Source organism: Sminthopsis crassicaudata, chromosome 1 (genome assembly GCF_048593235.1).
Source record: "Sminthopsis crassicaudata isolate SCR6 chromosome 1, ASM4859323v1, whole genome shotgun sequence".
Lineage (NCBI taxonomy): Eukaryota > Metazoa > Chordata > Mammalia > Dasyuromorphia > Dasyuridae > Sminthopsis > Sminthopsis crassicaudata.
The window spans coordinates 662,796,607-662,812,284 of record NC_133617.1 but is presented as its reverse complement, the minus strand read 5'-3'; the positions used below and the strand labels follow the sequence as shown (position 1 = coordinate 662,812,284).

Sequence of the window (15,678 nt, the reverse complement as noted above, 5' to 3'; positions counted from 1 at the left end):
AATTTTAGTGATCACAGTTTGGTGACTTTCTGAAGCTCTATTCAACAGAGAGTGAATAGGGATTGAAGGAAATGAATGAACTAATCCAAGGTTTGGCAAAACAATGGAATCTAACCAGAAATAGGAAAAAGCAAAATGATTTTCAAAGAAGAACATACTGTAGAGCTTAACTGATTCACCAAATTGTTGAGATTGTAAAGATAGAATATATACTTTCAATGTTAGTGGGTGACAGCTTATGAAAAAAATGAAAAGATCTGGATAGTAAGGACAAAGAATAGGGTTAGAAATAATACTTAGGGAAAGATGGTCTGTTAAAAGATTATAATCAGACAAAAGACTTTTAGAGTTCAAGAACATGGAAGCAAAATATTCATGGATAACTAGAGAACGTATAGGTGAAGTGCTACGGAAACTAAAGTACTAAAATGAATGTTAAGTGTTATTTTTTTTTTTTATAGTTTTTATTTAGCAGATATATGCATGGGTAATTTTACCACACTGACAATTACCAAACCTTTTGTTCTAATTTTTCCCCTCCTTCTCCCCCCCAGATGGCTGGTTGACCCATACATATTAAATACATTATGTGTATACATGTCCAGACAGTTGTTTTGCTGTACAAAAAGAATCTTTGAAATAGTGTACAATTAGCCAGTAAGTGTTATTCTTATAAACAAAACAACAATAAAATAAACAGGGTATGGCCATCTCCAAGTTCAATTGAGGCAGAATGGAAAAGTAAGTTATGGTTAAATTTCTTTTCTTTTCTTTTCTTTTTTTTTTAAAGGCAATCAGAGTTAAGTGACTTGCCTGGGGTCATATAACTATTAAGTGTCTGAGAATGGATTTGATCTGTCTTCATTTTTTCTTACCTTAATCTTATCAGTAGAATTCTTTAAACTCTACCTAGAGCTGCCTAAGTCTTACACTATAAAAAGCATGCTAATAGATTCATTTTACCTCTCCAAATTAAAAAAAAAAAAAAAAATCCATTAATGTGAAGCCAAACTCATTTAGGAACTATTAATTATGGTAATTAAAATATTTTGCAAATAGATTCTATGACTACTGAAAGAAGCCTGGATAGCCTGGAAAAATATTAAGAACTCAAATGAAGAAGGATGACATTTGTAAGCTTTTAGCAACTTCAGAACAAAAAAAAAAAAAAAAAAAAAAAAAAAGATGTTTCAACTTAATATACTAAGGACCACTAGCCCAACTTATGACCAGTAAGTCCCCTTGTTTATGTAAGATAAAATCATTTTTCATAGTACCTTTTGAAAGAAGCAACAGCTTTCAATTCAATTTATCGGACTACTAAGAGGTATCTAGATACAATTTCAGTATGATTTGTTCAATAATCCACATTTTGGAAATTAAATGGCATATACAATGTCAGTTTTCAGGTAGATATATGTTTCATTGTTTTTAATTATGTCCAGTGAAATTTGACAGACTAGTAGAAGTTAGGAAGGAATGTGAACAATGACAAAAACACACCTCAAAAACACCTCAAAACAAAACAGTGATCTAACCTGGCTTTTAAGTTAGATATAATCTATTCCTATACCCATATTCACTAATATGTATCTAGTCTCCTATATCCTTTCCAGAGACCAATAAATTTAAGAACTACATCTTCTACTTGAAGACCTGTAAATAAACAATTATACTTATCACTCTTTACCCAACTCACATATATTGAGAGTCTGAGAGTTGGAAAATTCCAAGACTTCTTAGTCTTGTTAGTTTAGGTTAAGTGACTTAACATTCCTGGGCTCCGATTTCATCATTTCTAAAATGGGAGAAGGGGAGGATCAGACTGATGGTCTTCAAACTCAAAGTCTCTGATCCTTTTATCCAGGTCCAAATATGACATCTTCTCTTTGTCCCTCATTTTGCAGTACAACACAAAGTCAGAAGAACTGGACTTAGGATCCATCAGCTTTGGTGCTGAAGAAAACCTTAGAGATTCTGTTCAACCTCCTTATTTTGCAGAAAAGCAAAATCAAAAGTGATCTATGCAAGGTCACATATCTACTAAATATGAGAGTTAGTAAGTAGCTAATAAGGAAATGGTCAAGTTCATCATGCCTTACAGAGTGCTAATTTAGTGCTTCTATGTCTATGCCACAAGCTAGCCTCCTCTGGATGTTTACCACTCACCTGCCTCTTCAAAATGATTCGTATCAGTCACTTTGGAATCTGTTCTTGGTTCAACATTAGGAGAAACAACTCCCTGTGGTTTCTGTTCTTGCAGTGGTTGCAAAACATCCATGGCAGGTATCTCAGGGGATTCTGAAAATGGAGCAAAAAGAAATTCAGTTGATTCACTGCAAAAACCATCATATGTAGGAGCCACATGGAATATTCAACAAGGGAAACCAGAATGTTATTTAAATCCATGCCCGTTTTCTTCTCTACGGAGCATAACAGCTTTCAATAAAACCCTAGGAAGGAATTTGCCTCTATCTTCCTTCTTTGGCAATCATTAACATTTAATGAATGCAAATGGTATGTTCAGTACCCACTGTTAATTATATTTCTATGAATTTTCCTTATCTCATCTAGATTATAATCCTAAATTTGAAAAAGAATTCCATTTTATATTCTTTTGATAATCAGAGAGCAGTGGGAACTCCATAAATGTTTGTTGACAGAATGTTTAATGGTCAATGTTTTTTTCATAAGGCTTTTATTAAGGCTAACAGATATTTTATTTTATTATTATTAATTATTTATTAAAGCTAACAGATATTTTCTCCAAGTAATTAATGCGAACACAAATAGGGAAGTGTAGAATTTTTTTTACAATGTCAAAACACAAACACTTTCTCAGTAAGGTAGACAAAACTAAGGAATCTGGGACAACTAGAAAGCTTCTTAGAAGATCAAGACTTGAACTTTCCCTTCTCCCTCTGAAGTAAAATTTTAGCCTCAGAAAGTAAAACAGAGAAGTTTAAAGCTAACATGTTTCCAAATTGCTATAGTCAAAAAACATCAGACAAGCAAATGGTATACAAAATTGTAAAACTTTACAGGAAACAACATGGAAAGTCCATCAAGCAGGTCACAAGGACATCTCCAATCAAACGGTAAATGCCCCAAACAGTGATCATTCAATACACACTGTATTACAGGAAGATTTATGCTAAAAGGTCTATTTCAGAGCTGCCTATTAGGAATCAAGTTTCTTCCCTTTGCTGATGGCTAGAAACCAGATCAAACCTTTTCAAAGATTTTAAAAGGAATCTCCCTAGACCCAGGGTGAACTTTCTACCATAGGTGAATTTCACATCCAAAGCAATCAGTCTTTTGCTAAAGAAAAAAACAATTTTTATCATAATTAAATCCCAGAACCAGTATACCACAGTTAATGCAAGAATAGTCAGTAGTCCATGGCAAATACTCATTACTTTAACAATTAAGACAAGGTTTTCCAACACCAATCAGAAGGTCTAACAATAATAGCTTTACATTTGAATAGCATTTAGGAGTCATGAAGCTACAGCTCATGACTTAGCTGACTATCTCTTCTAAAAGAAAAATAGAAAAAGCTCATAGGTTGAATGTGGTTCAGAGCTTCACTATTTCAAAAGTAGGACATCTGAACTGCTCATTTTAAAGCTTCAGTGCTCTATAAAGTCTATTTAAACTAAAGATGAAGCTTATCAAATAAAAACACCTTGCAGGTTTCTGATGTGTAAAAAAGCATTTAGCAAAGCCTCCTTCACATTTGGAAAAGCTTAATGAGTTCATGGGCTTCAGTGAATCATGGAAAGGGACTTTACTTTTTTAAAGGAAATAACTACATAATTTGTGGTTTAATGTTGCAATATATATTTTTAATTTTCCTGAATCCCAACAGGATATATACACACATAGACAGATGAATAAATATTTTAACAGATGGAAATCAAGCAAAAAAAAAAAAAAAAAAAAAAAAAAAAGCCTTAGTGTTGTGCTGTTTTCTCTGCTAATTTCCAGCCTTTGGAGGGAACAGGAATTGTGAAGTGTGCCTCCCAATCTTATACTATACACTTGTCTCCAGACCATTTTCAGTTCTTTTGTTTTTGTTTTTTTTGGAGAAGTGCATCTTCCATTAAATAAGCATTTTCATACTTGGTCAAACGATACACATCCCAAGTGATTCAGAATCCCTATAGGTTGTCACCCAAATGCTATTCCTGAAACCCCACCAACGGATTCCTTATCTTCATCCCCACTCAGTGCTCTCATCCCAAAGTTCCCATAAAACACTACTCCCTTTCCCTTCATCTAAATCTTTTCATCTCCCACTAATAAGCATGTACCATCTATTACTGAAACGTGGCTCCCTCTGATAACCTTCCTGGCTATGGCAGGTCCTTTCAGTAACACAGCACCTTCACACATTTCCTTCTGCTCACTGACCAAGGCAAGGGAGTTGGATTAACTCACCTCAAGTGAATCTTCACTGCAACTAGGCAATCCTATTATATCTGTCTTATCAAATCACTAACCCATTCTCCATAGTTCTTCACTCTTTCTCTTTCACAGAGGCGCTTCCATGCAATTCAATCTTTTTTAAGCCCCCATGACTTTCCCCAAACTCACCAATTTGGGATGAACTCCCTCTTCTCTTTATTATCTAACATTACTCAAATGCCTTCGACCAGTCAGTCTCTCCTTCACTCCTTGCTCCTTACCAGGGCAAAAGACCTTTTTCTACCTCCAAAAGACTTTTTCTAATCCTATTTCTGATCACTTATTTTCAGTCTTTCCTTACTTACTAGCTGCTTCCCTACTGATCCCCCAACTTCCCCCCTCACTATCATGCATGACTAAACTCCTCAAAATAGCCTTTTATAAAAGGTATCTCCCTTACTCTCCTCTCATTCTCTTCTTCATCCTTTATAATCTGTTTCCCAATTTCATCAGTCCCCTGAAACTGCTCTCTCCTGATTGTTCTCTTTCTTATCATTCCTTCTCAGGTCCTTTTTCTGGATTCCTCTTCCAGATCATACCCTCTAAATATATATAGGAGAGAAGCTCTGTCTGGAACTGTCTTTTCTCTACTAAACCATTTCTTTATGGATTTTATTACCATCTCTATACGAATTTCACTGCCTTTCAGACATTTCAAATTGGATATCCAATAAACACCTTAAACTGAACATATCCAAAATAACTCATCTTCATCCTAAACCCTTCCCCACCCACCATCTTCCTTATGAATAATACACCATCCTTGGAATCACCCTGGATGCCTCACTGTCTCTCACCCCTCCCTATCCAAGTTGATTCAGAGATCTGTCAACTTCCCCTTTGCAATATCTCTCACATACACTCCCTTTTCTCTTCTGACTCCAGCACAGCCCCGGTGCAGACCTGGATTACTGCAATAGCTGGCTGGTGGGGCGACTGGCCTCCAGTCTTTCCCCATTCCAATCCCTTCTCCACTAACACACAAAAGTCATTTTCCTAAAGCATGTGTCTTATCATGTGGATCCCCCCTGACTCAACAAACTCCAGTGGCTCCCAATTGCCTTCAGGATCAAATATAAAATGTTCTGTTGGACATTCATACAAGCCTTTTATAACCTAACTCCTCCTACTTTAACGGTTTTTTAAAATTTGACTTCCCAACACATTATTTTTCATCCAATAGTACCAATCTCCTTTCTCTTCCATAAACCAGATCCTCTGTCTTTCAGTTCCAGGCATTCTTTCTGGCTGTCCCCAAGGTCTGGAATTCATCCACCTTCACCCCAACTATTGACCTCCATGGTTTCCTTTAAATCCCAATAAAAATCGCACCTTCTATAAGAAGACTTCTCTAACTCCTCTTATCTCCTGTACCTTCTCTCTGCTAATAATTTCCTATTTATCCTATAGGTAACTTTCGTTTACATATATCTGCATATTCTATCCTTATCATATCTATAATTCTAATTCTATAAATTCCTTCCCTAAATTAACTTTACATTCTAAGGAGAAAAGTAGCAATAGATTAAAAACAAAACAAAGCAACAGTAGCAAAAGCAATGATATCCACCCTACCTGGTGAGGCTTTGAAAGCCGGGCTCCCTTCAGCCTGGGGAGACACCAGTCCCCGAACTTCACTTGTTTCCTCTACATTCACATCCTTAGTGGGTGTTGTGATCACGTCTATCTCCTTGGTCAGTGTCAATTCCATGGCCGGTGTCGGTTGGGCTTCCTGGATCGGTTCCACTTCCACAGCTGGCATCTTCCCAACCTCTACAGCTGATACCACCTTGGCTTCCCCAACTGGCATTACCTCGCTCTCCTTGGTCAATCCCACATCCATAGATGGTACCTCTGGGTTCTGCTGGGACAGAACGTCTCGTTTCTCCTGGGACAGAACGTCTCGGTTCTGCTGGGACAGAACGTCTCGGTTCTGCTGGGTTGACCCCATCTCTGAGGCTGGATTTGCCAGAGTCCCACTGTCTGGTGCTACCTCCAAAGCTGTCTCATCCTCTGCCTCCTTGACTGATTCCACCGCTGGAGCTGGTTCATCCTCTGCCTCCTTGACAGATGCTAGGTCCATAGCTTGTTCACCCTCTACTTCCTTGGTTGCTGGCTCCTCCACGGCTGGTTCACTCTTCACCTCCTTGACTGGTGCCATCTCTGTTGTTGGCGACTTCTGCATTTCCATGGATGGTGCCAGGGTCATTTCCACCTCCTTCACTGGTGATTCCTCTTTACTTAATCCCATCTCCATCTCTACCTCCTTGATTGGCTCTAAGTTTAAAAAAAAATAAATTTTAAAGGCATGTTTATCTATTATTGAAGTTCTTGGTTTCAAAGAAAAAATTTTTTAAGGAACAGAGTAAATAATCTTGACATAATTAAATTAACTAAGTTTTTATTAAGGAAATCTTGCCTATTCTCTCATAGCTCCTAAAAGTGATTAGCAAAATGAAGGAGGAGGAGGAGGAGGAGGAGGAAGAAAAGAAAAAAGAAAGATTATCATTCAGATCAATAGAAAACTTGAGGAATTAGAATATCTGTGAGTCATTCTTTCTTCTATCAGATGGACAGAGGAGTTTGAATTCAGAATTCAAAACCTGTATGTAATTACAGATTATTTGCCCTTGTATTCCAGGGAAATTTACTTAATTTTTCCTGATGGAATAGCAATAACAAGTGAGGTTTTGAGGTCTGGATTTTTTTTTTTAATTCAAAAGTGGTACTTCATCAAGGGTTAGCAATTATTTTAGATTCAGTTGTATGACATGGGAGACATTGGCACAGGACCAGCCAGCATGGCATGCCCTCATCAAAGAGGGTGCTATGCTCCATGAGCAAGGCAGAATTGAGTTCACCCAAAGGAAACACAAGATGTGTAAAATTAGAGAATCCACCCCAAATACTCATATAGACTATTTGCGTCCAACTTGTGGCAGAGCATTTTGAGGCCCTACTGATCTGATCAGCCACAGTACACAGTGATGTCATTTTACTTTTCTTCAAGAACGAAGGACAATGGGGGCAGCTGGCGGCGCAGTGGATAGAGCACCAGCTTTGAATTCAGGAGGACCCGAGTTCAAATCTGGTCTCAGACACTTAATACTTCTAGCTGTGTGACCCTGGGCAAGTCACTTAACCCCAGCCTCAGGGGGAGAGGGGAACGAAGGACAATAACCAACCAACCAACCAACTTTAAGTAGTATTAATAATGAACTTTAACAATCACTTAGCTAATGCAGAAAGATCTGCCAACTCACCTGCTGTAGTCTGTAGAGGCTGAGGTTCAGACTCTTCCAAAAAGACAAAGGGTGAAGGGGCAGGAGGAGTCTGGGCTTCCACAGGCCATCCTCCTGACCCTGTCTCAGTTCTTGAAACATATGGATCAAAGGAAGGCATATTTGCTGTTCAAACAGAGAAATAGAGGCCTTTTGAATTTCATACACATGACAAGAAAGCCACTTTTACTTTTCTTCTAAATAAAAAATACCACTTCATGCTAAAGACACATGCTAAAGGCCTAAAGATAATCACAACCGAGACAAGTATATATTACAGTAAAAGCTGTCAAGATACTCTCTAAAAGTGTAACTACTGAATCTACTGCCAACTGTTGGAACAGAATATGGTGTCATTACAGAATTATAAAGAGTGAAAAAGGAATAGAGAAATCATTACAGGAAAGGCTTTATGGCCCACTGACTTTTAAAAATCCAACAGCAAAGCTGACAATTAGCCATTTCCACCAAGTAAACACGTATTTATTGTGGAACTATTATGCAATGAACATGGCTCCAGATGCAGTGAAGAACAGAGAAGATACAGTCCCTGCTCAGAAGAAGCACATGGTCCAGTGTGGGGAGAGGAGGAGTGGAAAGGATAAGAGTGATGATTCAGTGAGTCAATCAACAACTGTTTGGTTTTGTTTTTTTTAAAGCACTTGTGATACACCATGTTTTGAGCTAAGTACTAGGGAGCGATCTCTCCACTCAATGAGCTTACATTTTCAGGGGAGGAGATAAATACATATAAAAAGCATATGTAGTCCAAGTATAAAAGTAATAAACTCACATATATACAAAATAGTTAAACAGCAGAACAATGAGAGAGCACCAGCAGTTGGCAAGAGAAGAGTCAGGAGTAGCTTTGTGTACAGGAGGATTCTTAATGGAATGAGGCAAAAAATGTCAAGCTGCATAATGTAGATAGTAAAGGTTATTTGAATTCAGAGTAGAACAGTGAAGGCCAGAAGAGATGGAATAAATACATCACTAAAGGGGTAGGAGGAACTGGGCCAGGGGACACTCGATGGGCCAAGAAGATATTCTGAATGAGGGCATGAAGGAAGGAGTGAATGCATTTTCACATAAGAGGGAAGAAATGTCCTGCAAGATTACGGCAAACCCTGAAAGTCAAACAGAGGCATTCTGACTTGGTAGGGTAGGAAAGAGGGAACCTTTGAAGTGTTCTTGTGCAGGGAGATAACATGATAAAAGAAATATTTTAGGCATGTAACTCTGGCAGTGGAATACAGATATGACATAAGAAAAAAACACAATGGAAACAGTAAGGTCAGAAAGATTAGATCAATCAATCAATATTTATTGAGAACCTACTACATGCTAGACATTGTGTTTCACCCTAGAGATGCAAAGAAGTCCCTGACTTCAAAGAATTTATGATGTAATAGGAAAACAAAATGCAAACAACTATATATAGGATGAATAAGAAATAATTAAAAGTCCCTTGAATTAAGAGGTTAGGGAGGGTTTCATGTAAAAAGTGTGATTTTTAGTTGGGACTTATATTTTGAAACTGAGTTAATAAAAGATTTGCAATAATCAAACTGAGTTAAGACTACCCTAATATGATCAGAGATCAGGTCCTATATGCTTAGATCCTCTAGGTTCTCTTAATCCTATGGAAAGTTTAATTAGAAAATAAGATGTATATGTATATTGGTCAGTCATAGGCATTAGAATTAAAAATTACTAATTAGAAGCACCCTGACTCAAGTGATATTAAATGAATATTTTACTAAAGGATTCACATTAAAATGAGGAACAAAGAAAAGAAGCAAAAGCAAGGTAATCCTTGAGCTATATCACTAGGAAACTACATGGGAACACAGAAAATACACCTAATAGATTTAGAAGGCATCAAGATCACTCATTTTTATGTTTTCCTCAGTCACTAATACATTCAACAAAGGAAAACAAAAATGAATGGAAAAGTAGCTGCCTTCAAGGAGATAACAAACTAGAAAGACATTAAAATAGAACAAAGAAAATGACTGATTAGTTGGCATCAAGGAATGAGCCTAAGAAAGAAAAAAAAACTACTCTGTTCAAACATAAAGGCACTCCCCTTTTGATAGCAAAAAAAAAAAAAAAAAAAAAAAAACCAAACTATACATATCCCACAAGTAGCAATGTTTAAATCAAAGGAATATACAGTGTGATAAAATATGAGTTTGAATAATACAAAGAAAAACAAAAATTTGTAAGAAGTAAAGCAGATGTAATGGACTTTCACTATACTGATCATTAAAATGAATACAGAGCAGGGCAAGATCTACATGAACTGTCACAAAATAAAGAGAGCAAGAGCAATGATGGAAATGGAATGACAACAAACATTCAAAAATCAAAAGAAAACATTGCAAAATTGTAAAAAAAAAAAAAAAAAAAAAAGTTCAAAAGGAGACAAAAAGACTCTCCCAACCCACCCCTATGTACTACACATTATTTCCAGATTTTTTTGATGAATTAATTGGGCCAGTGTTTTCCTTTTGTTTTCTACTGTCATCTTTAAAAAATATATATTATTTGTCTCATGAGTAACAGTCTGGGAAGGGAAGGAAAATAGGATGACTAAAGATATTATCAATAAAAAATGTATTTTTAAAAAATTAACTAAGAGCAATGAAAGAACTGGAAAATAATGACTACGATGACAGAAAATTGAAGGCTAAGAAGAGTAACTAGAAGGGGACAAAAGCAAAGTTGTCAGTGTTACTTTGTTAAGGTTAGGGTTTCTTAAAATATTAAAACATATATATAACCATAGCTTATATAGTTTTATTTGAAATTCCAGTTGTAAATTTCATCTGTATTTTGAAAGATTGTTAATAAATTTAAAATAAAATTTTTATGGAAGTGATTTCTTGCTCCTTGAATTTCCCAATCAATCTTGCCCCACCAGTGCCCAAATTTTGTTACATCATATCATTTTTTCAGTTAGATTATTAGCAATTTGAGGACAGAGACTGTACTATTTTGTTATTCTTATAGTCTAGAATCTGGCACAATACTTTACATATGATAGCTCCTTAATAAATGTTTATTGGATATTTACATTAAAAATTAATAGGAATGGAAAAACTATACCAATGTCTTTTGAAGAATCCACGTGCTCTGCAAATGGTGAGCTGTTCACCATTCCAGGAGAGACAAACAGCAAATCTGACAAGATATTACTTTGGTACATCTGATAAGGATCTGAAATAGATATGGAACAAAAGCCAAAATTCATAAGTAGAAAACACTTTTTAAGTTGAAAACTGACATTCTATTCTCCCAGAAGATGGTACTTACCACAATTTTTGAAAATCACCCACATTATACATAACACTAATCAAATTTAAAAAAAAAAAAAATCCCTGCTCTGAGGAGTTGATAACCTAAACCAAGCCAATGATAGCTATGATAATTAATGAGTAGAATGGAATAGTTCAAATACTCCATTCCAAAACTATGAATACATGAGAATATGTAGAAATGATTATTTTGATGGGTATGGTGTGGAGGAAGAGATGAGAAAAATCTGAGATTTCATCAGTACAAGGAATCACCACCGTGGTGGACTCATCACCAAAACAGATCAGCAGTTCTCAAGATCTTAGAAAGTCAGGTGCCTGAGGCACTCAGAGATTAAAGGACTTATTTCATGATCACACAGGAGTATATGTCAGAGGCAGGACTTCAACCCAGGTCCTCTGTGCTACAAGGCCAATTCTATAATTGCTAACCCCACTGCTCCTCAATGTATACACGAAAGGTAAATAATGAATTTGAAAAACGAAAATTCATCTCAGTAATTATGTCTCCCACATACATTTAGGTTAACACGCTGGCATTAAAATTCACCAAGAAGAAACATAACAAATATACTAAATACATTAATACATAAATTTTTATAAACTATCAGTGACCTTTGCTGTTATAAACGTTGTATATTGGAAATAGTGAGAGATAATTAAGGAAGAAATTATCTAATCATTAACATATTACAAAGAAAGTAGAATATTAACATTTATAATTAAAACAGAATGAGCAGGGCAGCTAGGTGGCACAGTGGATAGAGCACCAGACTTGAATTCAGGAGGATCCAAGTTCAAATCTGGTCTCAGACACTTAACACTTCCTAGCTATGTGACCCCAGCCTCAAAAAAAAAAAAAAAAAAGAAGAAGAAGAATTAAAATTAATCTATCTTAGAGAAATGTTAAAAAAAAAAAAAAACTTGTAAAAAAAAAAAAAAAACAACACCAGAATGAACAGCTAATATCCTTAGAATTAGAAAAGTTTAAGGAAGTACAATAAGTGAGAATATGACGTTCTTATCATACCATTACAACACAACTTTCTGCTAATCAAAAAATAATGTAATCTTATACACTTCAACAACAACAATACTATATGAGGATGTATTCTGATGGAAGTGGATATCTTCGCATAGAAAAGATCTAATTCAGTTCCAATTGATCAATGATGGACAGAATCACTACACCCAGAGAAGGAACACTGGGAAATTTGTATAAACTGTTTGCATTTTTTGTGTCCCCCCCCCAGGTTATTTATGTACTGTCAAAAAATGTTATGATTGTAAAATTAATAAAAATAAATAAAATTTTAAAAATAAAAATAAATAAAAATTAAAAAATAATGTCATCTACCATCCTGGTCAAGAATATCAACATTTCACATCTCTAAAGAACACCTATGTTGAGGAATGGTTTTGTGGAGCCATATTCTGGACCCGTTACCAAAATGGCAACAATAGCAGCTAGACTTCTCTCTTCAAGATTTGTCAGAGACAATACAGGCCATTGCACTGATTTAGGAGTAAGAACAGATGGATGACCTTTTACAGATGGATGATCTGGCAAACAAGAAGAGATGAAACGACTAACCTGGTAGGCATTTAAGGAACACAGTATCATATGAGCCCTGCGGAAAAATGAGGAATTCCGTGGGAGAGATAATGAACATGCCCTTCTCCCTACTTAGAAACTCGGCATAATTTTACATTTTAAACAGCTGACCTAAAAGTGTATCACCCATTTGGCACCTTTTTACCAGTTGTGCTACGGCAAAACACCAAGCAAAAACTGTCAGAAATATCCAAATGCTTGCATTTTAAAAGGCTTTACCAAAAGATAATAGCTTTTGGAACAATATGGACATTCATAATAAACCTGATGCTCACAAAAAGCTGCAACCACTTTAAAATTGATTCCCTATTTCATCCTTACACCATATCAGGAAGATGACCTATTTATGTTGGTACAATTCAAAAACCACTGCAAGTTCTAATATTATAGAATTTGTACAGGTAAACAATTATTCAACATGCAAACATATCATCTACATTCAATCTCAAAACCAGAAGGTCATTTCCAGCATTGTAAAACAGTTCTCTAATAATCTAAGACGATTTAACTTGAGGAGTATGAACCTGTGTATTACGTATACAACACTGTGCTCCGGGAGTTTGTTTATATAAATTGCTAACTATATTTTGATACCACTGGTTTCTTTTTGATCCTAAGTATTTTATTTTATGCAGTTTAAAACATTATTCTAAGAAGAGATTCTAAGAAGAGAAGCCTTCACCAGACTGCCAAAGGAGTCTGTGACATTAAAAGGTTAAGAGCCCTTGTCTCGATAGACGATTCAAAATACTACTTCTTCCCTGACATCCTTACTAGCCAATCCAGGAGCTACCCTGAATAATATATATTTTTTTAAAGTAATTCAAAGAAACTACTAGCATATTATGTCTTACAGATATAAAATAAACACATAAGTGGAACTTAGGAATGCTAGAGATGGAAAGGCAGGCATGAGAAACATTTTTAGAAACAGAAAATTAATCTTTTCATCTGTCCAAAATAATTCTGCAACACAAATGTTAACAGTGAAATGCAATAATCCCAGGGCTCTATCCTGAACTCAGGGGTCTTTGGTCTTAACATCTTCTCTGCAGTAATCTCATCAACTCCCATGGATTTCACTATTGTTTCTGCAGATGGCTCCCAAATCTGCATATGCAGCCTTCATCTCTCCTGAGCTAGTGTTCTGCATCTCCATCTGTTTGTTTGAAATCTCTAGCTATATGGCCGAGACATTTCAAACTCAATATATTCAGAGCAAAATGTGTTGCCTTCCCACTATATACAACCTTCCTAAGTCTATAACTCACCACTTTCCTCTCTGTTATCCAATTCAATTGCTGGATATTATCTATTCTGTCTCCTCACTATCTCTTGGACCTGTCCATTTCTTTTTATTTACATTCCAACTACCAGTCTAGCCTCTCATCAATCCATCGCAGTCACTTTTTAATCAGTCTCTCCCTGCCAGAATCCATTTTCAAAAAAGTTGCCAAAATCATACTTCTAAACCCAAGACCTGATCCTAAAACCCCTAAAGAAATTTCTCTGACTTTCCATTGCCCTTTGGACAAAAAAACAAATTTCTTCACTGAGCCCTTAAGACTTTTTAACCATCTAGCTCCTATACATCTTCCCAGGGTAATTATATATGATTTCCCCACAAATTTCACTCTACAAGCCAGCCAAATTGACAAGCTGTTCCCATGTTTCATCTCTCACCTCCACATGGGGATGTCTCCTATGAAGAGATCCACAATGGGCATAAGCTGTATTCACTTATCATCAACAATAAATGATGTAAAAAAATACAGAAACATTAAGATAAGAAAAGGAGATAGGCTAATAAAAATGAACATCAGCTCATATGCAATGTTAATATCTACATAATATTAAAAGAGCTAGAGGGGATAGAGATTATGGAATATTGATGACAGGAAATGGATAAAAGTTATTGAAGAAAGCATGGATGGCTCGCAAAATGCTCTGCTAGAGGGAGCAGCTGCACCAATGAATCATGGATTCATTGAATAATGACATATATGATATTCCCCGTTTTCCAGAAAGAAGAGAAATTAGAAACAAATACATACTATGGTCAGGTCTAAAATAGAGCTAAGCAGCCAATTCGCGCTAAATGCATGAAACATGGAAAACCCATGTGACAAAGGGCACAAGTCAAACGCTTATTAGTTAGTAACCTTCTAAATCCTGAGTTTATCTCAGTGTGCTCTTAGAATGTCCTTTCTTCTCACAGGTGCTGTGTTCACAGGAAGAATGACAATGCTATTGCTCCAAGATATTTTCTACAATGATAAACAGAGACTGACAGCATGTTCTGACAGGATGTTTTTTATTTAAGCTTTATCTTATAGCATCATGGAGTAGAAACAATGCTGGATATGCAATTAAAGGACCCGAGTTTAAATCCTACTCTTCTACTTACTTACTGCCTGTACTCAAACACATGATTTATAATAATACCATTCCCACAAAGGTAGATTTCTTAGGCAAATAAACTGCCCATTTAACTTTTTTAATGTTCTATTTCTGAGTCCCAAATTATCTTTCTTTCCTACACATTGAGAAGGTAAGCAATATTTATCCCTTTAACTTTATAGTATTATTAAGTACATATAATGTTAAAGTACTTAAGTAAGCATTTCATAGCAAATGACTTTTAGTAATTTTAAAGACAGTGATAATTTGCACTTTTTGTATTTTTCTGATTTTCTAGATACCTTCTCCATTTTTAAATGGTAAAATTTCCTCAACTCACCAAAAAATGGAAAATAATGATAGATATAATAAAAACAAGACCTCCTGTATACTGTACAATGAAATTCTATTGAAAAAGTATCCTTGGAAACAGGCTCAAAATAACCAGATTCTTTCCAGAGTCATTTCACAATCTATTTGTCATACTGAGACTGTAGACTATGCCGCATGTCTGTCTGTCTATCTGTCTCTCCCTCTCTCTTCATTAATTGGATTCAGCCCTTAAAACTCACATAACAAAACAAAACAAAAC

The 15,678-nt window shown here is 35.7% G+C and overlaps 1 protein-coding gene across 1 annotated transcript in view; it reads right to left on the bottom strand.

The window, feature by feature from the left end:
- The window catches only part of MAP4 (microtubule associated protein 4), a 210,785-nt gene that overhangs the window by 72,586 nt on the left and 122,521 nt on the right, over window positions 1–15,678 (bottom strand). Inside the window, exons 5-8 of the mRNA XM_074282568.1 lie at window positions 10,863–10,973; window positions 7,734–7,877; window positions 6,046–6,747; window positions 2,170–2,301 (exon numbers count right to left, since the gene is read on the bottom strand). Coding sequence (XP_074138669.1) covers window positions 2,170–2,301; window positions 6,046–6,747; window positions 7,734–7,877; window positions 10,863–10,973 — 1,089 coding nt within the window. The remainder of the gene's footprint in view (window positions 1–2,169; window positions 2,302–6,045; window positions 6,748–7,733; window positions 7,878–10,862; window positions 10,974–15,678) is intronic.